Source organism: Ailuropoda melanoleuca, chromosome 4, assembly GCF_002007445.2.
Source record: "Ailuropoda melanoleuca isolate Jingjing chromosome 4, ASM200744v2, whole genome shotgun sequence".
NCBI classification, from domain to species: domain Eukaryota; kingdom Metazoa; phylum Chordata; class Mammalia; order Carnivora; family Ursidae; genus Ailuropoda; species Ailuropoda melanoleuca.
In genome coordinates, this window is record NC_048221.1 from 41,277,933 (window position 1) to 41,301,106 (window position 23,174).

Sequence of the window (23,174 nt, forward strand, 5' to 3'; positions counted from 1 at the left end):
ATCATCTTGTGTTCAAAAAATACTAAAAAACTTTCCTAAATTTTAGTACATGGTCTAATAAATATTATGCATATCAGAAGGATGTTTGTCAAATAATAGCCACTACTTATTAAGTACTATTAAGCATTTTGTATGCTCTTTTCTGAGAACAGCTTTGTCATTAATGCCTTTTTCTAGATATAGGAACTGAGGTCAGGGTAGTAGGCAATCTTGCCTGTCACCATACCACTAAAATACCACTAGAAATCAACAAACCTACCATAGGTATCTTTGGACTTCAAATTGCACTTTCTACCCCTTTATATATTTCTTTTTTTTAAATTATGTTATATTAGTCACCATACAGTAGTACATCGTTAGTTTTTGATTTTATGTTTCTATTAAAGGTTATGAAATAGACTTTTGTCTTTGAATTTGGTGTAAAATTTTACATTTGCTCAGAGAACTTTAATTCTTTTGAGTGTCATTTCTAAATTCCTTCTGTAACAGTGGGTAACTTTCTCCCCCCTCTACGTGGACATATTCAACAATAAATAATTTAACCTACCTCAAAGTAGATTACCATTCAGACATTCTGATTAATAATAGACTTCCAACATTAAATTCATTGAATTTTACATAAATGTAGAACATTTTTGAATGTATGAGGGAATATACTGATTTATTTCTAAATCTCTTTCGAGACATGATTTTGGGAAGAATTTTAGGATGAATAGTTTAGTCTGATTTTTTTACTCAACATTTTTTATTAACACTAACCCATTATTCCCACTTAAGTGAAACTAAGTTTTGCAAATTTAAAATTTGAAAAAAAAAATTGGTAATACAGAGAATCTAAGTATATTCAAGAATATTATTTCTTTCCTTGGATTTGTGGCCATACATAGTTGCTACCACCTTGTCTTCATAATTACTTAATTTATAATCTGAAATTACATTAATATCTTATTCTTGTAGAGTATTTGTCTTTTTCTCTCTTAAGTTCCCTAGCAATTTCCATAAGATAGGTGATATAACTGGTTAGATGAAAATAATTGTATGTAATTATCAGGTCAGTTCCTCAGAGAAGTACACCATGTTCCACCAACATCAGCTCATTAATCCTCACCACTCCTTCAGAAGGGAGACAGTAGCTGGATGGTATCAGCCATATATTTCATAGAGAGAAGCTGGGACTCTCATTTCAATGACCCAGATGTCATGCCTTCAGTCAGTGATGAAAAGGGGACTCCCACCCCCACCTCTGCTTTTGCTCCTCTGGTCTGCTATCTTTGTTGGGGACCTGCTTAAGAATTTGCTGTGGTTTTGTTGCCAGTTGTCTGAGAGCCAAATATAAACACTCCTGCTGCTTCTTCCAGAGTCTAGGCACTGAAAAGCCTGGTAATTTAGATACGTTTTTCTTAAAAGTGTTACATATGGTGGCAGTTTATTTTAAAATTTGCAGGACAGCTTTATCAAATGTAGCTATTTTCCTTGGAACAAAACGTGTAAATTGAATAATTTTACTTGTACTCATTTATTGTTGGTAGAGACTGAAGGAAATTGTAATTCCAGGTTGCAGTATGAAACTAAAAGCTTGTGCCTTGATTCATCTAGGCACTGCTAAAGCCCCTGGTGGATTTATATCCGTATGGTAGTAAAAATTATCTTGGTGCAAAACTTAGAATGCAAAGCATAAATAATGATTGTGAAATCTCAGAAAGGTTTGGTTTTGTTTTTGTTTTTTTTCTCGTAGCTAATTAAGTGTTCACCTTGGAGTTAGCATAGACTTGAAATTGTTTTGCTGATACAGCACTGCTTTCAACTTACTTCCAACCAATCAGTCTAAAAATATTTTAGTAAGTTAGACTGAATCAAGAAGAATGGTAAATTCTGTAAGAAAACATTGTATATGACATCGTTTTATTTATTTATTTATTTATTTATTTATTTATTTATTCATTCATTCATGTTTGAGAGAGAAAGCAAACTGCAGGATGGGCAGAGGGAGAGAGAGAATCTTAAGCAGGCTCCATACCCCCAGCACAGAGCCCAGTGTGAGGCTCGATCTCACAACCCTGAGATCATGACCTGAGCCAAAATCAAGAGCTTGATGCTTAACCAACTAAGCCACCCAGGTGCCCGGATATATAAGACATTATTGAATCACTCATATATAGAGACAAAATTACTGTTTATATAAGTGAACCTTATAATCTAGGACTTAAGTCACATTTTTTACATAGCCTATATAATTGATTCATTTAAATGCATATTTCCATTTTTGAAATGAAACAGGTGATTTAAATCACAATAATGTTTTTTTATTAAAATATTGCTTGATTAAAAAAAAAAACTAGACTGGAAATGACCAATCCCCTCTACTAAAAATTCCTCCACTAAATTTTCCTATACAGCAAAATAAAGTGGACGTAGGGATGCGGTTGCAGGGGGGCACTCTGTCTTAAAGAAATAGTCAAGAAGCTGGGGAATTATTTTATTAGAGAGAGGAGCTATATCTTCTAGGCACTAATGTATAAACATGCATATGTTTATTATCCAGAAATAAAGATTTACTCAATCTCCCTCTTTTGGAAGGCAGATGGAGAAGGATGGATGGAGTCAGGTGGAAAGAGTCTCAGTTTTCAGACTGAAAAGTCATGGGAAATCCCTTTCACAACCATACAGTTCATGATCATGCACTTTTTGTATCTCCCAGTTCTTTGGGAGTGAAAAAATAGAGTATAGAGGAAAGTGTAGACAAAAACAAAAATCCTCTGTGGAATTCCTTAGTAAATTTTTTCATGTATGAACAGTGAGATTTAATCGCAAGGGGATAATCAAGGCATCTAAATTGTGGGCTTCTTACTACTTAGGGAGGTGAGGGACTGACTTTCAAACTTAAACTTACAGAAAGACAAAAATTTTCACAAGTGTTTCTAAACCAAACAGGGGGATTTAAAATCTTCCAAGACAGGATCCCTCTTTTGCAGTGTTCCTTACTGCCATTTAGAGTGGCTTGCCACCGTCTCTGACTCAGCATATCCACGATCACACTAGATGAGTCTTGCCTTTTGTCTTAGCCCTTGAAATCCATGGAGCAGAACGGACCAGGACTGGAGTATAGAGTGAGCTGGAAGCCACAGGGAGCCCCCGTGGAGTGGGAAGAAGAAACAGTTACAAACCATACGTTGCGGGTGATGACGCCTACTGTCTACGCGCCTTATGATGTCCAAGTCCAAGCCATCAATCACCTTGGCTCTGGCCCAGAGCCTCAGTCAGTGATTCTCTATTCTGGAGAAGACTGTAAGTGATGCGCCTGAAATGGCTAAGCACTCCAAGAGCAATTTCTTTCAATTATATTGCATTTCTGTTGATGACCATTTCTGAGCAACTACTGCATGCAAAGAGGATATACTAGCTGTGGGAGATAAAAAGAAATATAGTGCATGGTTCCTACTTTTAAGGTTGACTGCAGGATAGCTGATCACTGTAGAGTGGTAAGGCATGATGTTAAAAGTTTTAATTTTATTCAATTTCCCAGTAAAGCTTTTACTATATTAGAAATCAAAGACCAGTACTCATCACTGCAATCAGTTAAGCAGCATAACTGTCATAAGGTTTCCAGTTACATTTGTCCTTACTTGCCAAAAAGACTTCCTAACAGCGACCTGCTACAATGCCCTGGCCTCAGTTGTATTTTTGGAACCTTCCTAATGCAGATGAGACACAGACCTAGATTTGTCTATAGAATTACAAACACACATGCACACATCCACACACACACACACACACACACTATTTTGAGGTATTAGTGATATGCTCATTATTAAATTCTTATACCATAATAACTGCTACAAGTAGATTATTAAAAAAAGGAAGGATGGTGTATTCCATGTCACTACACAGGAGTCACTCTCATTGTTCTTCCAGTATCCAGAGTAATATTTTGATTTAAGAGTGGAAAAAAGTTGAGAATGTGAAATGACTAACTCCTTATTCACCTGCTATCTAAATTCTTCTACCCAAATAAAATTACACTGGGCATATCACTGTGAGCTAAGATATTATTAGTCTTGGCTTCTCTGCATTTGGTTTATTCCTCTGTAGTTAGTTCCTCTATAGAATGGGGATAATAATACCATGTTACAGGGTTGTTCTAAGGATTATGTGAGCCAGTCCAGTGAGCCAGTCCCTTAGAACAGTGCCTACACACAGCCTATGTTCAGTTAATGTTAGCTGTTGTTATTAATGACTGATCAAACTCTCAAGTAATTTTAGTTATATTGTTTAGTTCCTCTGCTTCTAAAGGCAAGATACCCACAGAGTATTGCACTGGCCACCGGTTCCAGTTTCACTACCCACACTGTATCCTCCTGGAGAGTTGCATTTCTCAGTGTGGTGTAGGCTATCTTCTCCTAGAAACCTATTTGGGCTCTGAAACTCCTCTGTAATGAGAAACTCTCTTGGTTCCATTAGGAATCCATTTCATAAGAATGCCTTGCTCAGATTAAGCAATATGAAAAATCACCTTTTGAAAAGGATCCTAGTAATCACATTTGAGGGTTACTGAAAGCTCATCATTCTTATATGCTTAACAGATCCTGATACAGCTCCAGTGATCCATGGGGTGGACGTTATAAACAGCACATTAGCTAAAGTTACCTGGTCAACAATTCCGAAGGACAGAGTGCATGGACATCTGAAAGGATACCAGGTTTTTATCATAGATTTTCTTGTTGCTGAATTAATATCTTAAATGCAAATAAGAACTGATCTTAGAAGAAGCTAGAAGAGAATCTGCCACCATGGTTGGTATGTTAAAGGGTTCCTATTTCCTTTGCAGATAAATTGGTGGAAAACAAAAAGTTTGTTGGATGGAAGAACACATCCCAAAGAAGTAAACATTCTGAGATTTTCAGGACAAAGAAATTATGGGATGGTTCCTTCTCTGGATGCCTTTAGTGAATTTCACTTAACAGTCTTAGCCTATAATTCCAAAGGAGCTGGTCCAGAGAGTGAGCCTTATATATTTCAAACACCGGAAGGAGGTAAGCATAACAGTGAAGAATAATGCCAACAATGGGAATTAGCCAGTGGCCAAATTAAACATTTACCTCCTAATTAGTAGTTAAGCAATATGTACTTCATATGAGTTAGCTTCTCAATTTCTACAAAAAACTGGAATCTAATGGAGCTTCTTTTTTAAACAAATTTACCAATTTATGAGTGTATCTTCTTGGTCTTATGTTTTCTAGTACCTGAACAACCAGCTTTTCTCAAGGTCATCAAAGTTGATAAAGATACTGCCACTTTAACCTGGGGACTACCTAAAAAATTGAATGGAAACTTAACTGGCTATCTATTACAGTATCAGATAAGTAAGTAGATATCTGAATTGAATTCATGTATTTTTTAAATATTTATTTATTTATTTGAGAGAGAAGAAAGCATGAGCAGAAGGGGCAGAGGGAGGGAGAGAGAGAATCCCAGGCAGACACCATGCAGAGCGCAGAGTCCAATGTGGGACTGGCTCCCATGACCCATGAGATCACAACCTGAGCTGAAACCAAGAGTTGGATGCTCAACCTCCTGAGCCACCCAGTGCCCTGAATCCACCTGTTAATATTTCATTTTTGGTTGAGTATTTGGTTTGTTCTACTGAGATTCTGATGATTCCGGTTTGCAAGCTGGCATACTTCCTTACAACAAAGGGGTCTGTAAATCAGCTTGCAGACCAAATCCAGCCTGCTGCCTGTTCTCATAAACAGGCCATACTTGCCATTTACATTTGTCTGTAGCTGCCTTCTCAGGACAGTGGCCCAAACTCAGTAGCTGTGACAGAGATTATGTGGCTCACAAAGGCTGAAATATTTACAATCCAGTTCTTTTCAGAAAGGTTTGGCAATCCCTGTTTTAGAAGAAAAGTCAGTAGGTCCCAGAAGACATATGTTTAATACTTAACATATGAGAGACCTTGAGATTTAAGAAACATGCCAAAGAAAAGAGTATGTAAATGATGTCACGGAGATTCGAAGTGCACGTAACTTCCACTCTGCACTGCCTCTTTGGCTCTAATACGTGCTTCTGGTCTCAACCCTAAATGTACTTCAGTTTGTAGAACCCTCTGCAGGGAGCCCGCTGGTGTAGGCAGGTTGTTTTGAGAACATTAAAGAGTTGTCTTTGGACCGTTACTTGGGATGGACTCTGCTCTTATGCCACTATGCCATTTGGTTGGAAACAACATGTTTAGAGGAAATCAAGTCGTTTTATTCACAGTGCCTTCCATGTCTAACAGTCTTCACATCTAAGCATCATCTCAGCATGGAAATTAGGGAGCTGAAATCATAGAAAATTTTAGATTTTGAGGACATGAATTCCAAATAGCGGAAACACTAGGACTACGCTACTTGCAAAAGCCACCTTGATGATAGAGCTGATACGCTACTCTGCCTCCATGTAGTTCAAAGCTTGGGGCAATCCAGGTCATGTACGAGTTTTGGCTCCTGATGGCCTGTCTGGTTTGAGCCATTTGATTAGCTAGATACAGGCAAAATCCCAATGGAGGTGGCACTTGAGCATTTTTGAGCTTTTGCTCTGTAGCAGGATCAGTACTAAGTGCTCTCCCTGGATTTTTTCATTAAAATAGAAAATCTATGAGGGATGTATTTTTCACTATTTTGCAGATATGAGAATTGAGGCATATAGAGTTTACTTATGTAGAGCCATGTGGTAAAATAAATATTAAGCAAGATTCAAACCTAAATCAGTTTTATTCTCCATGCTGAGCTCTTAAGCCTATAGTATTCCATGAACTGGTTTTCAAGTACGTAGAAAGCACTGAAGAAATATATGAAGACTTTTTAAATGTTAATTTGTATAGTAAAGCTGTGATTTTTCTTTATCCTAACAGTAAAGAAACTCAGTGTTAATTAAATTCCAACCTTTGTGTTGATCTGTATGTAAGATTTAAATTATTTTAAAGACCAGTTCTTAGAATATAAAGAAAAAAATCTGGAATGTTAACAATGGCAGTTATTATTGTACTGCTTAATATATGGATTTTTTAAATAAAATGACATAATTGTGTACTTATTTTGCTTTCTATTAAGTGATGGAAATATTTTTTAAAAAATATATCTCTTTCTTTAAAGATTTTTAAATATTTGAGAGAGAGTGAGTGCATGAAATAGAGCACAAGAGAGAGCCTGGTTGCGGGGAGGGTCAGAGGGAGAAGCAGACTCCCGGCTGAGCAGGGAGCCCTGATGCTGGGCTTGATCCCAGGACCCTGAGATCATGACCTGAGATGGTGAAGGCAGACGTTTAACCAACTGGGTCACCAGGTGCCCCGATAATTTATCTCTTTTTGTTGCTTTGTATGTTCTAAACAGTTGTTGATTGTGTGTCTGAGAGCTCTCTGTATAGTTCTCTCAGTTTATGATTGATTATTGTAGTTTTTCAGTTGACTTTGGGTATTTTATAGGAATGCTCTCAAATTTGTAAAAGAGTAATATTTCTTTCTAATTTCCAACATTTGGATCTTTCATTTGTTCATTTTTCATTTTTGATCTAATTGCATTAGGTAGACCAAGGAAGGCATTTTTATATTAAGAGTAAATGTTTGTTTGCTTGTTTGTTTGTTTGTTTATTTATCTGTGCGATATCTTGGACTGAGAGTCAAGAGGATTTATTCTAGCCCTTCCCTTGCCACTAATGGCTGCACAATTTTGGCATGTGTTTCATTTCTTGGACTTTTCTTCGGTAATCTTATAATACACTGTGCTCTTGCACAAATCCAGTGGTCTTGCTGGTTGCAAATTCTTTGAAAGTCACGGTCTAATTCATCTTCTTTCTGATTAGCACATGTCATAGTACTTAGTATATAGTAGACATTTTTAAATATGTAATTTATTAATCAGTTTATTGATTCTATATATATTAAGTACATTTGGTACTTCAAATTGAGCCAGAAACCATAGAAGACACAAATTATTTTCCAGATTATTACACTAAAAGATTAAAAGTGAAGGATTCAATGAAAATATAATACAGGGGAAAGTCCATCATTTTTAATAGTTATGATGAAGGTGGAGCTCCTGTATGCCTTAGTGATTAAGAAGATGGGCTCTGGAGTGGAAAAAGTCTGGTTTGGATTCAAATTTGGTTGGCAAGTTACTGGCTCTTAATTTAGGGAAAGTGTTTATTCTTGCTAGACCTCAATTTTTCCATGTATGATATTGTAATAAAATTATGTCTACGTCATAGAATTGAGTAAGTTGATGTCTGTGAATAATTAAGGGAGCGCCTTGCGTACCACAAGCATACACAGAATCAAAGATAAGGGACAACATAACTTGAATTGTTAAGGCTGTGAAATCTGAGGCATTGTTGTTCATGTTTATTTCTTTAGTAAATGACACCTATGAACTTGGAGAACTGAATGATATCAACATTACAACTCCATCGAAGCCCAGCTGGCGTCTCTCAAACCTCAATGCAACCACCAAGTACAAATTCTACTTGAGGGCTTGCACTTCAAAGGGCTGCGGAAAACCAATCACTGAGGAAAGCTCCACGTTAGGAGAAGGAAGTAAGTGCAGGAGGCTTCTCCTGCTCTGAAGGGACTGTACCAAGCTAGTCATTGTAAATTGGAAATGATTGTGATCTCAATCTGTCTGACCTTTTGTTTTCCACTGATACAGATACAGAATTTATTTCTCTTGTTTGTAAAGTTCACATTGACTCGATTTATGGATTTCTACCCACCAGCAATGAAACTATAGCCTCAGTGTATGTAAGGTCAGGAACTATAATTTTACTTAATTAAAATAGGAGTACGTAAGGTCATGAAGTCATTCATAAGGTTACTAGAGGGGTATTTTTCTTTTGGAAGTGTTTTCATACAGAAAAGTATTTGCCTCTTGCCCTGGTTGACGTTTTATAATAATGATCTAATAAATTTCACTTCCATGTCTTGGCTTATACACACGCACACACACACACACACACACACACACACACACACACTGATTTATGTATCAATTTTATTTTACTGTTTACTGGTTGATGCCAAATACTGGCTGGAAATGGCCCATCAGCCTCTGGTTTAATTTGTATAATTCTTTAGATTCAATTGCACTTTTCGGTTTTGTTTTTTTTTCCAACCTAGACCCATTTTCCTTCCCAAATTATTTCGATAATTATGATTTTAGCAATGTTCTTGCTAAACTTAAAAGGAGAGAAATTAAGAAGGCAGAGCATAAAAAGGAAATGAATCAGAGCAACTGTTGCACACACTAATAAGTTAAAAAAGAGGGCTTTTGATCATGGTTGGACTGAGGTTTATCAGACCTCCTAGAAGGATATTTGAGGAAGGGAACAAGGAAAAGGAGATGGCAAAAAGGCAAATAGAATCATTTGCTCATCATGTACTATGTGTCAGACACTGCCCTGAATGGGTTTCTAAATTTTAGATTAGAAAAAAGACCAAGTCAATGGAAAAAAAAATAGTAATAAGAAAAACTAAGTTGTAACCTATAAGATATATATATTATTATAAAATATATTGAAGTATACGTGAATCACTGTCAAATCAGTGTTTGTGTGTGAATGGTTATGCTCTGAACTTTGTTTCTCCTTCTTATTGTCCCTACCGTATGTACCTAATGAAGGGTTTATGTTTTCCTCAGATACCCTAAATACTCAAAACTCCCCTTTATGGGAAAAGTATGTATACTCAAAAGAGTTTCTTCCAAGAAACCCACACATTATTCCCAAGGACAAATAAGACACCAAGTGAAATGAAGAACTCACTTACCTACTCAAAAGAGAGATTTAAAGATGATTATTGAAAACTTTTTAGTAACAAAAAGGATCTTATTTCTCAAGAGTTCAAAGTGGCATCAAGTGTTCAATACAAAGAAAAGAAGTCAGAATAGTAGTAATCTAAATATGCAACTTCTGTATTTTTCAAAACAGAGTTCAAGGCATGGAAAGGGTTGCTATTTTGTTAGAACCAAGACCATAATATGCATGAGATACACTAATCCCATTATTGCTAATTTGCAGCAGGCAAGAAAAAAACACTCATAAAGTTCTCTTACAGTAGTTACAGTTACCATATGCATATATGGAAGTATTTAGAAAATCTCGGTTTGGTTGCCTTCATGTTGGAAAAAAATGTTTTTAGCAGATAGAAAATGCTGTTTGTGTGGTTTTATAAATGATGCTGCATCTTTGAGTATCTCGCAGCATATTTCTTCACTGCCCTATGTCTCAGGAATTTGAAAATGTTCCTTACTAGTAGCATGTTTGTGGTCTTTTTTAGGATTCTGCATTTTCAGCTCCTGCCCCTTCCCCCGTTGACACTGATTCCTCTTCTGTAGGCATATCTTGCCATATTTACAGGAAAGGAACTATAATCTCTTTTGCCACTGGATTTCAGCATGATCTTTGGAAAAGAAAAAATACATATAGATTTTCACGGAGGAGATAAATCTTGATATCACTAAACACTCTAGAAATAACTTTTGCACAAGTTGGAATCTATTTCTGTGTATCTTTCTTCTCCTTGCTCTGCCTAGATAGCACATTTTAAAGTCATCTGGCATTTATTCAGAAAATAGGATTTGATACACAAGCATTTTTTTTTTCCTGATTATTTCCTGATTGTCAGACTGATTTTCAGGTGACTCACATTCCATAGTCTCAGAGGGGGAAGATGATGGCCCTAGTCAGAAATATTTGTGTCATTGCTGGTTTGAACAAAACACTTGCTTTGCTCTACTTTTCAAAAGCTTGCTCTACTTAATGTTATACTAATATTTCTCTTTTTCAAAGTCAAAATTAATTGTGGTCTTACTTCAGTGGTGCTCAACCTTAAAGGCTTTGCTCAACTAATATAATTGGCCTTATTTCTCCTGTGGTGACATTTTTTAATGAAGCCCTTTTGTTATCAGTAACTATATCACCAATTTCTATTCTCTGGTTAAAAGTTATAACCAAATTTTAATGTGTGACATATACCCATTTGACACAGGGTTTCATAACTTTTAATATCCTCAACATGGAATATATTATTTTATTTTCAGTGTAAATTATTAACATTTTCTGGTTTACATTTATTATGTTGATTCTCAGCAAAACTATGGATCAAATACAAAAATATTTTACATATTTTGTTACAACATCAGAAATTAAATGTGTATTTAATTACACTTGACTCATTTTTATCTGCTACTATGAGATCCTACAATTAATATATTGATATATTCGTGTTTCTTTTTTTTAAAGTATTAATGTCTCATAACATTTTAAAATTCTCAGTGCATTTCATTTCAATGTACCTATAAGCCTGCTTATTGTTTCTATAAATTTCAAGTATTTAATATATGACAATGTTATGATACTATTCCATCAATATTTATAGAAGACCAAGACAAGAAAAAGTAATATATATTTAAACCTATAATGTCATTTGCTTTCAAAAATAAGCCAGAATGGCCATGTTCAGTTTCCTCCTAGGTCTGTGAAAGTTCAAATTGCACAAAATGACATCGTATAATTTTTTGAAGTCTGTGTTTGGTTTTTGAACCATTCATGTGACCGGGCAGATTTTTAGTACCATTTCATCAACAAGTACATCATCTTTAAAGGACATGAATTAAGTTCATTTCATTTCCTCAATTTCAGCATATTAAGAAAGAAAACATTGAAATGTTGATTTTCTTGATCTCCCCATAATTCAAAAACTATCTGAGAAAAAAATGCTACAAATGGCTCTCCTCTCAAATAACAGTTTTTTGTTTTGTTTTGTCTTGTTTTTACTTTTCATGTCCTGCTTTTCAGTGATTACAATTTATATGATTTAACTGTGTACATTTCTTAGGTAAAAGTATCGGGAAGATATCAGAAGGAGTCAATCTTACTCAAAAGACTCACCCAGTAGAGGTATTTGAGCCGGGAGCTGAGCATATAGTCCGCCTATTGACTAAGAATTGGGTTGATAACAATAGCATTTTTGAAGATGTAATTGAGACAAGAGGGAGAGGTGAGACATGAGACTGTATTTGGGGCATGCTTGGACAATCAATCTGCTTTGTAGATTATTTAATTTTGCATACTTCCTGTGTTAAAGATAAAAATATGGAGTACATTCGTTACAAAGATAACAGTTTCAGTTTGCTTTGGCATAGCATTTTTTTATTATTATGTTCAGTCAGCCAACGTGTAGTGCATCATTAGTTTCTGATGTAGCGTTCAACGATTCAGTAGTTGTGTGTAACACCCAGTGCCCGTCACAGCATTTTAAAATTATCGAAATGAAAAATCTTCCACAAAGATCCAACGTATTCTTTCTTGTTTTTGTCAGAGTAGTTGACTAAAAAAATATCTCCAGCCAATTAACACGTGTTAATAACAAAACTAAACAGAATACCAAGACAGAATAAAACCCGCAGAAACTCCGCTGCAATCTGCATATAACCAGGGCAGCTTGTGCTTCTGCTTTGCTTGGGCTGCTTCTGTGTTTCACTTGATCTGCCTCCACTGTCCCTTTTTGGTTTTCATCCTCAGAGTCAAATGCTACTTGAGAGGGCCCTTTCTAAATACAGGATGGACGATTTATCAGTATTCTTCCAATGAACTGTCCTTTAAATCACATTCCCTCTAGGGTCACTGAAAGGGAAAATAAAATGGATGCTATTTTGTATGTTTAAAAATGATGTTTCATTTTCCCAAAGGGAGCATAATCCCAAAGACTGTTTCTAGCATTCAACGTGTGACTTCTCTTTGCACAACAGAATACGCTGGTTTATATGACGACATCTCCACTCAAGGCTGGTTTATTGGATTGATGTGTGCGATTGCTCTTCTCACACTAATACTGTTAACTGTTTGCTTTGTGAAGAGGAACAGAGGTGGAAAGTACTCAGGTAAAGCTGTTTCTTAATAGAGTAATATAGTTTCAGTTTATTAAATAGTATTTTCTAGGAGGCATTCTTCAGAGACATCTTTTATTTTTTTAAATTACACATTTAAGCCAAATTTATGGTAGCACAATAGGTATGCAATGTACTGAGAGGAAAAAAAAAAAACCTACATTAACTAACCAAAGGATGTAAGGTCTAGAATATTATTTTCAAGTGGTTACTAGTTTCTAATGAGGCTTGTAATACTTCCAACCTTCTATTTTCTGTCTGTAAAATATCAGAGATGTTAAGAACACTAATCACTAAACCACACACACATATTTTATTTTATTTTATTATTTTATTTTTTTAAAAGATTTTATTTATTTATTTGACAGAGATAGAGACAGCCAGCGAGAGAGGGAACACAAGCAGGGGGAGTGGGAGAGGAAGAAGTAGGCTCCCAGTGGAGGAGCCTGATGTGGGGCTCGATCCCGTAACGCCGGGATCACGCCCTGAGCCGAAGGCAGACGCTTAACCACTGTGCCACCCAGGCGCCCCCACACACACATATTTTAACATCTTAAGAGGAAAGGACCTTGTCCTTGACAGCATGACAGCATGCCTTGTCATGTATTTGTGACCCAGAGAATGTTTGCACTAGTACCTTTTGATAGTACTGGCTCCACTAGTCAGCTTTACTAGAGTTAGCCATTGCTGGGAATGCATTTTTTATTACCATGACATATATTAGATACACTGCCTCCTGAATTAATGTACATAAAATAGAAATAAAAACCATCACAGTTAATATAACAGTTGGCTTTAATTCAACTTCCAAATTTATTTTATCTTTTTTAGATATGCACACTGTGTTGTTGCTATTATTATTATTGTTATTGCTTAGTGTTCAAGATACTTTTATATAAGGGGAAAGATTTAGATCTCACTGCTATTAGTTTGATGATGTTCAGATTAGTGAGAAGTTATTTTATTGGCTTATTATTCATTTAGCAAATATTTATTGGGACTCTATATGTATATTGAATAATCAAAGAGCATGATTTTTAAATTTTTGTAACATCGATGCAATTTATGTATGGAAATTTATGCAACCATGAACTCATTTTTTTTCCCTATGAGAACTGAATTATTATGTATTAGATTTCCAATGATTAATGAATGTCCCAGTTAGTTAACTGGAAAATTTAAAGACATATAGCATTCCATTTTGAGTATCCCCAACAAATAGTCACTTGTGAAGTGTGACCCTCTCCAAATTCTAACGATGGAAAAGAAAAAAAGTCAGCATTTCACATTATAGGACAACTAAAAGAATCTCTTAGGTCTTTGCAAGCAGTAGTAAAAGGTGTCATGAAGAAGGATTGTTACAGGGTTGCTGGGTTCGTCTCATGGAGTCAAAGAATGAATCTTGAGGCACAAATGGGTGAAGTAAACTGAAAGTTTATTAAAGTTTATTAAGTGAAGGTGAGAGCAGAAAGGAAAGTAAAAGCTCTCCAGAGTGAGAGGGGTCCCGAACGGGTTGCCACTGAGAACTTTTAGCGGCAGTCTTTTATGGAGAACTGCCTGGGAAGCTTGTGGCCCCTTATCTTTCGTTCCGCTCTGTCTCAGCAACCACTTGCCGGGAATGGTTTCAGAGCCTAGTGAAGGTGAGAGCAGAAAGGAAAGTAAAAGCTCTCCAGAGTGAGAGGGGTCCCGAACGGGTTGCCAGGAATGGTTTCAGAGCCTAGTCAGGGGAGACAGGAAGGGGAGACAGGGGCCTTCTGTCTCCCCTCCCTGTCTGTACCTTAACCCTTTCCCTATTCATGGGACAGGACCTGTGGGCAGAAAGAGCTATACTGGGATTGTGAGGAGTGACTGATCGTATACTTTTTAGTTTGTGGGGGTTAGGGATAGTGCACGTCTCCAAAGAATCTGGAGGCAAGGCTTTCAGGACCTTGAGGGACCAGCTGCTGCCAAGATAACATTACTTTTAAACATTAAGGCACTAAGGGAGCCACAAGTTCCTTGAGGAAGGTCATGTTCTGCGTGTTTAAGGTATCTGTCAGTAGGCTATAAGCTCTAAGGAGATTTTAATGTAAGCTGCATTTCTTTTGCCTTTGTTTCCCACATCAGGATTTTTTTTTTAAAGACTCTATTTTGAGAGAGTGAGCTAGGGAGTGAGAGAGCACAAGCAGGGGGAGGGGCAGAGGGAGAGAGAGAGAGAAAGGGAGAAGCAGACACTCTTTTGAGGAGGGAGCCCATCACGGGGCTCCATCCCAGGACCCTGGGATCATGACCTGAGCTGAAGGCAGATGCTTAACTGACTAAGCAACCCAGGCGCCCCCCCATCAGGATTTTTGTTTGAGTTTTCCTAATAAAGTGTAATAAGAGCCCCCTGGTCCTGTGTCCCACTGTGTGGAATAAATCAAATTTAAAATGTCACCATAGACCTGAATATTCTGATTTTTGAGGCAGTTATGAGTAAGAGATAGCAGAACCACCAAATGGTTGACTCTTAATCACTCTAGCTTAGTGATATAGGTCTGGCATGAGCCTATGACATCTTCAAAAAGTTTTGGATAGTAAAAAGTGTATCTAGTAATTCGGTCTCCATTAAGAAACCATAACTAAGTTTGACTCTTCCCATAAGACTTGTTACCCACACAATACTGATTAGCCCCATGATCTGCAACATGCTGTAATTCTGATGACAGATCAGGAGAAGCCAGGAGATCTTTTTTCCCTTTTTTTGCTTAAACAAAGAGGTAATTGATGGATTGTGGATACAACCATAAAAAAAATTGACTTACTAGTATCAAAAAGCTGGAGCAACACTGTTCTCATTGATTATCCATCTTTAACAACACTGTTAATATGTCTTTAAAAATTATTTGTATTACTTTCCCTGCTATTTGTTTTTTAGTGAAAGAAAAGGAAGATCTGCATCCAGATCCAGAAGTTCAGTCAGTAAAAGATGAAACCTTTGGTGAATACAGGTAAATGGTGTTCCATTTTAAAATGTATCAAAACACATACTCATCAGGTTATAAGCTTAAAAAGGCAAAAGCAAACAAGTATTTATTCTTCAAATAAAGGTTACACTACTATATTGTAATGCCTTTTTAAAGACCAGTTTGCAAAAATAGGGCCTGCTTACGAGATAGCAACTGACCTCCAGGTGCAGGGGTGTGTGTAACCTCACTCTAGGGAGATGTGTGTGCTGGGAGACTTTTCTGAAAGCTCTGTATGCTATGCAAAAGGACGCTCTTTCACTATTTTTATTTAGAGTGAATATCTATTTGGAATATTAAAACATCCTGAAATTTCAGCATGGCCATTATGGGTCCAGGTTGCATGCAATTTATATCCATAAACATGTACTCTGTGCACCTACTGTCTAGACTCACAAAGGTGAGTAAGTTACAGATCCTGTCCTCAAGAGGAACCTAGTCTGCAGAGGAAGAAAACTACTCTCTGCAAAATCACTGTAATTAGGTAAAGAGAATAAGAGAGCAAAAAGGGGAGTGGCTCTGTCTGCCTTGAAGGGATGCTGATAAAGGATCCCATCCAAAGAGATAAGATAGGCTGTAAAGAATGAAATGGATTGTGTTACTGTTAACCACTGGGTGGAACATGACCAAACTTCAGGCAGAGAAGAGTGCCATTCCTGGGAGGAATGGGGGGGGGCAGCTGGAGGAGGGGTGTAGCTCTTGAGGTTGCGTTCAACTTCCCATTCTCCCATCGCTGCTCACCATCTTCCCCCTTCCACCACCTTCTCTGTTTCTTAGCCCTTCCTGTTTGGGATGTCCTTGTTTTCCATCAGGTCCTCTGTATACAAGAGAGCCTGCAACGCCCGGGCTTATACAGCCTTTAGCACGTAGGAGGCAGAATTGATATCGGAAAGAGACCTGATTGCCTCTAACCGGCCCATCCCTGCATCCATTACTATAGTCAATGACACAGGGCATTATGATGAGCTGTTCTGCCTTAACTGATGTAGGCTTAACCTCATTATAGGCTCTACTTTGCTCTATACTAATTCTTCTTTTTTCCACTGAATCAAAGCTCTCTTTACGTTTTTATATTTCTTGATTAATCACTAAGTTCTTTCCAGAATAAGGATCATTAGAGAGAGAAGAAGGAAGGAAAGAGGTGTGAGAAAGAGGGAGAGAAGGAAAAAGGAAGGGAAGAAGACAGAGAAACTTGGAACTTTACAAATTTATAAATTGTGGTTCAGATTCCATGAGGCAAGAATCATTAGAGGCCTATGGCAACTTTTCAAAATATATTTGAAAGACAGATATTAATAGTTCAATTTTATAGGCAAGAAAACTATGATAATGCCTTGTTCAAAAACTCATTCCCCCACACCCTGCTGCCTCTTTAAAAAAGATAGCTAAAATCATCCCCTGCACTATTTCACCTGGCATCCCATTAATATAATTATTTATTAGTAATTTAATTAAATCTCCTTAATCCCTTAATGTTTTCCATCATTTTTTCCCAAAACTATGTGTTCATCCAGAAAATTATCTAATCTCCAGGTTATCCCAGGAGATAGTTTTACTGGATGCTGTTCTCACTCATGACATGAATTGTTAACCTTCCAGCTTCTGGTAATAGTTTCTTCACTACTTGCTTCTTGGTCCCTAAGCTAATGCCACATTTCTGTTTTTATTTTTGTTTTGTGTTTCTGTAACTGTAAGCATCCCACTTCAGGAGCCAACTACTCTGTGAGTCAGGATAGCCTGGGTTATGCTGCGGTCAAAAACAACTCCAAAATCTTTTTCTTTCTCAAGTTATGTGTCCAACAGAGGTGGCTCCATTCATCTTGATCACTTAGGAGCACTGGCTGGGAGACGAGCATCCAGCAGCACCACAGGCAGAGAAATAGAACATAGCAAACTGAGCACGGGCTCTAAAGTGACACATGCCACCTTTGATCACTTTTCTTTGGCCAAAACAAGTCACATGACAATGTGTAAGTCAGGAAAGGCAGAGAAATGCCACCCTGCCCTGCTCCCAGGAAGCTGAGAGACAGACCTATTTGATGAACAACACTGATTACCAAAAACTATACAGTGCTAATCACATTCTAATTATATATATATATATCTTTTTTTATCAAGTTCATCCTTTTTAATATTTTCTGAAATCATTTAATTTGGTGTACAGATTTATAGTGTGATAGTTGTTAGTACTTAAAAACAAATCTTGATCCAGAAATTTAGAAGATCATATTTTATAGCTATTTTACTAACTCAAGAGTTATTTTTTTTTTGAAGAATAAAACTCAAACCATAAATTTAGGATACCTGTAGTATTTAGGTTCTAAAAATGCCAGCCATCTTTTAAAACATTCAACAAACTTAAGTTTATAAACTATATTAAAGAAAGTTCTTCAGTTACCAGAAACAGAATTTGACTGATTACCGTAATCAAAAGAAGAATTTGGGGAAGGATTTAGGGGTATGTACAGGATCAAAGGTAAAGACAAAAGATCAAGCCTTGATGACTGGGAGTTCCAAAAGTTCATGAACTCAGAGGAAGAACATTATATGTATGTCAGCAGACTGAATGTCTGGATGTCTCAAAACTCCCAACTTTAAAGGGAAGCAGAAGTGCTGTGAGTAACAGAAAAGAGTTTCTCAGTTACTCAGTATGATGCAAATTGGTTATGACCTTTTAAACATTTATTTTTTTTAAAGATTTTTTATTTATTCGACAGAGAGAGAGACAGCCAGCGAGAGAGGGAACACAAGCAGGGGGAGTGGGAGAGGAAGAAGCAGGCTCATAGCAGAGGAGCCTGACGTGGGGCTCGATCCCATAACGCCGGGATCACGCCCTGAGCCGAAGGCAGACGCTTAACCGCTGTGCCACCCAGGCGCCCCTAAACATTTATTTGTGAAGGGGTCATTCAGGGTTTATGTGTCTGCAATGCTCATGTGACTATCTTGAAAATTTTAAGACCTATTAGCACTAATGCATGCATCTCACTTTACGTGAATATCTCAGATTTTGTTGAACGATTCTTTGTTTTGTAGTGACAGTGATGAGAAACCTCTCAAAGGAAGCCTTCGATCGCTTACCAGGGATATGCAGACCACAGAAAGCGCTGACAGCTTAGTCCAGTATGGAGAAGGCGACCACGGTCTGTTCAACGAAGATGGATCATTTATTGGCGCTTATGCCGGATCTAAGGAGAAAGGATCTGTTGAAAGCAATGGAAGTTCTACAGCAACATTTCCACTCCGAGCGTAAATGTATCCCACGTAAACAACATCAGTGGTTCACACCAACCTTCCATATTTATCTGTTCAAGGGAGCAAGAACTTTCACATAGGAATAGAAACGTATTGGCAAAAGATTTCATCCAGAATTCAAACATCTTGCAATTATGTTGAGAAAAATAGCACTGCCTTGAAAAAAATACCAAGCGCAACAGGCCTATATTGTTTGTTTTGTTTTGTTTTTCAGGTCCTGAAAGTTCAGAACACAAAATAAATCCTGTATTTAGATTCACCTCAACTGAACCCAAAGTATCCATCCAGCGTACTCCATTTTGCCTGGTTTTACTGTTCACTGTGTTTGCCATAGTTGTTGCTACCTTGTGGGTTTTTCTCTGTGTGCACATTTGTATTCAATCTCTCAGAACTGTCTTAGTGACTTTGCTTCACTACAGGTAAAAAGATGGTAAGCAAACTGGTTATTTAAAATGTAAAGAGGAATGTGAATGTCTTATTAAAGCAGTTCATTGAATATATACAGTCTAAATCTATTATTTAAATCTTTAGTAGCAGGAGTCTTAGGTGAACAATCAACCCGTATTTATTGAGCGCCTGGTTGCCCAGAGATGGTCATGTTTAAATACATTTGTAACTTTTTCAGTTTCAACATGAATTTTTTTTTTTTAATGTCTATCAGTTCTGACATCTAGAACCATCTTGGTTTTTTTTTTTTTTTTTTTTTTTTTTTTTTTTGCTTTTTTCTCGGACTAAATTCAGCTGCAAAGGAAGTGGTGGTCAGAAGGTTATCTTATGAAAGAACAGGCCAAGGTATCCACGATGCTGGAGTCTAATAGCTATGTCTATTTAATATCTCTGTTTCTAAATTGACTGCTTTTACCTTTTTTCTATGTTTATATAATCGTATGCTTGCATATATTTCATGAATGCATTGTACATATTATGTTAATATTTACACAAACCATAGATGTGTTTTATTTTGAAGTGAGAAAAAACATTAACAGGCATGTCTGTACAGCTAAAGTATATAGTGAGATAACATTTTTCATCATTTCAGAGCTGCAAGCAATAACATGAGGTTCCAAAACTGAAGACTTTGTATAAAGCATTTGGATTATGTTCTTATATTGCTTTCTCTGACAGTTTCCAAATAAAATATCATATAAATATTGAGGGAAATGTTTTCATATTTTTCAAAATAAGTTTTTATTGTTGAGTATATTCCTACCCTGGCCTCCAAAAGAAAAAAAAAAACTGTTTACAGTAGAAATTTCCATACATATGCTTGCCTTTCACATTTTAAACATCTTAAGGGTGGGATCTCTCTGTTCTTCTGTCAAAGTCAGTACAAATTCAGGGAATTCATTTCCTGGTGTGTGGGCTACTAGTCCTTCTAAAATTGTACATGAAAATGGTTTAAAAATATTACGAAGGACTGTGCATGCATGCCAATAAAATTCAGTGTTCAACTTCTCACTTTATGGAAACATTTGTTAACCCTACCATGAAATTCTTAACTATGTTTAAGTGAAAGTGACTTACAGAGTTTATTTTTTGAACTGTAGCTGTGGCCATATATTGTTAAATCCTGACTTTGATTTATGCAGCCCACTGTATTTCTTGTGGACCAAAATTAGGGATGTTTTTATCATAGTCAATGCAGTAATCCATATGAAGTATCTAACTGTCATTTTAAACCTTCTGTGTCCTCCAAAATACATAGGCAGCAAAAGAATGTTTGATTTAAAACAATGTGTCATGGGTTCAGGATTTGACTAAACTCCCAGAAGTAAGAGTTTCCAAAGGGGAAGGTATCTTGGTCCTCACCCTGTGTGTCCAGCACTGACCTTGAGCTTCATCCCCATCTGATTGCTAAAGCACTTTTCTGGAGGGAAAAATCATCACGTTCTCACTTACCTGGGAGGAGTGTCTGGTACTTAGCTACTGATGAGGCCAAGGTTAGGACTTCTGAGTTTAGTTCTGCTGTTATTCTAGTCCTCTTCTTTGTCATCAGCCAAAAAGGTTTTAAGAGAATCATGCAGGTTGGAAATAATCTCCAAAAAGCATTAGGTGTAGATTTATTATAAATTGGTAATCTTCAAGTTAGAAGTTAACACAAATACTGTGTTTGATTTTCCTAGACTTCAGTGTTTCCCTTTAGCAGTCTGAGTAAAAGGGGTGTTTCTGCTCATATTTTCTCAATGACCAAAACTTAGAGATATGATAAATGACATTGCATCATGACTGCCTTTTGCTATTTTTCTTCGTACCTTTTCTTAATACCATTTGGCTTCTACTGGGAATCTTCAGTGCAGAAGGAATTGGTTCATAACTAACTTTCTCTGTTAACTGTCAATGTTATTTTAATGTAATAGATTGTATATAATCTCAAGGATTATTGGTGGGGATGAGTTCCTAGAGAACTGTCCAAGGGTTGGGAAAATCGAAGTTCTCTTCCTGGTTCCAGCACTGATTTTGTACATAAACCTTAGGCACATTGCTTGACCCCTTTGCTTCATACTGTCTCAACTATAAAGTGCTAATGATTATCTCAGTTACCTTATCTTTGTCACAGGGTGTTCTTTTTTATGAAGAAAAATTTGAAAACGATAAAAGCTAAGATGCCTTTTAACTTCATAAACAAACCTTTAATCTAACGATGTATCAAAAGTCACCCCACACATACCAACTCAACTTTTTTCCTGTGAGCACATAAATATATTTTTATAGAAAAACAAATCTACAGGAAATAAAATCTACTGTTCGGTGAGCAGTATGATTTGCACATGCCATCAAAATTATTAATCAGAAAACAATCAAGCAGGGTCTTTGCTATACAAAAGTGTTTTTCACTGATTTTGCATGTGTATTTGTAAGAAAATGTGAATTTGGTGGATTATTCTATTGGTATAAAGGCATCTGATATTTTAGATGTACCCATGTTTATAAAAGTGTAAAGCACAATGAAATTATGCTGGAAGTCTCAAATAATATTTTTTTCCTATTTTATATTCATGGAAGAGATGAGATAAAGAGAGAACAATAATGAGAAATGTTGGTGTGTTTTTCTAAGCATTTAAAACGTAATTGCCAACTGAAGCCCTAAATATGTTTACATGCCATTAAGATATGATTCTTGTAACAATTTTAAATTGATTATAAAGGGATTGGGTTTGTAATCTGTGGTAGTATATATCCTAGTGTTCCCATAGTGAAATAAGTAGGGTTGAGCCAAAGCTTACTTTGTTTTGTGTCTTAAATTGTTTGATTATGTCATCAAAAGAGATAAAAGGTATGTAGAACTGGTTTACCTGATTACTTTTTTTTGGCTTAGATTAATACTCATAGTAAAACTTTATTAAAATGTGTTTGTATTGTAGGTGGTGTTTGTATTATGCTTATGAATATGTATGGTTTAAAAATATTTTCATTATACAAGAAATTCAACTTTCCAAATAAAAGTTCAACTTCGTGTACTCTAAAAATGTTTGTATTCTTTTCTATCCAGACAAGAAGAATCAGAATTTATAAATCAACCTTACCTCCAGTTGCTTCTGATCCTGGAATATCTATAAATGAAGCATAAAGTTAAAAACTATAAATGACATATAAGTATTTTGATTTGAATGACCATAGTTACAAATGGACAATTTAATAGTAAAATCTGCAAAATGTAATTTGCCAATAAATTCAGCGTTTAATGATAAATGTAAAATTAAGATGAATGTGTATTCATTTGATTGTTTCTTTTAAATTTTTTTTATTATATTATGTTAGTCACCATACAGTACATCCCTGGTTTCCGATGTAAAATTCGATGATTCATTAGTTGCGTATAACACCCAGTGCACCATGCAATACGTGCCCTCCTTACTACCCATCACCAGTCTATCCCATTCCCCCACCCCCCTCCCCTCTGAAGCCTTCAGTTTGTTTCTCAGAGTCCATAGTCTCTCATGCTTCATTCCCCCTTCTGATTACCCCCCTTTCTTTATCACTTTCTTCCCCTACTGATCATCCTAGTTCTTATGTTCCATAG

At 36.4% G+C, this 23,174-nt stretch overlaps 1 protein-coding gene across 13 annotated transcripts in view; it reads left to right on the forward strand.

The window, feature by feature from the left end:
• CHL1 (cell adhesion molecule L1 like) overlaps positions 1-22,825 on the forward strand; it is a 219,264-nt gene extending 196,439 nt beyond the window's left edge. For 12 of the 13 annotated variants that reach the window (XM_019805547.2, XM_034658655.1, XM_034658658.1 and 9 more), the window contains 9 exons: positions 3,063-3,285; positions 4,581-4,696; positions 4,826-5,030; positions 5,238-5,360; positions 8,390-8,569; positions 11,867-12,028; positions 12,780-12,911; positions 15,814-15,886; positions 18,935-22,825. In XM_019805547.2, the coding sequence (XP_019661106.1) occupies positions 3,063-3,285; positions 4,581-4,696; positions 4,826-5,030; positions 5,238-5,360; positions 8,390-8,569; positions 11,867-12,028; positions 12,780-12,911; positions 15,814-15,886; positions 18,935-19,151 (1,431 nt within the window). In that variant the 3' untranslated portion in view covers positions 19,152-22,825. The remainder of the gene's footprint in view (positions 1-3,062; positions 3,286-4,580; positions 4,697-4,825; positions 5,031-5,237; positions 5,361-8,389; positions 8,570-11,866; positions 12,029-12,779; positions 12,912-15,813; positions 15,887-18,934) is intronic. The other variant, XM_034658660.1, reaches the window with a different exon arrangement.
• Positions 22,826-23,174: the final 349 nt, after the last annotated feature.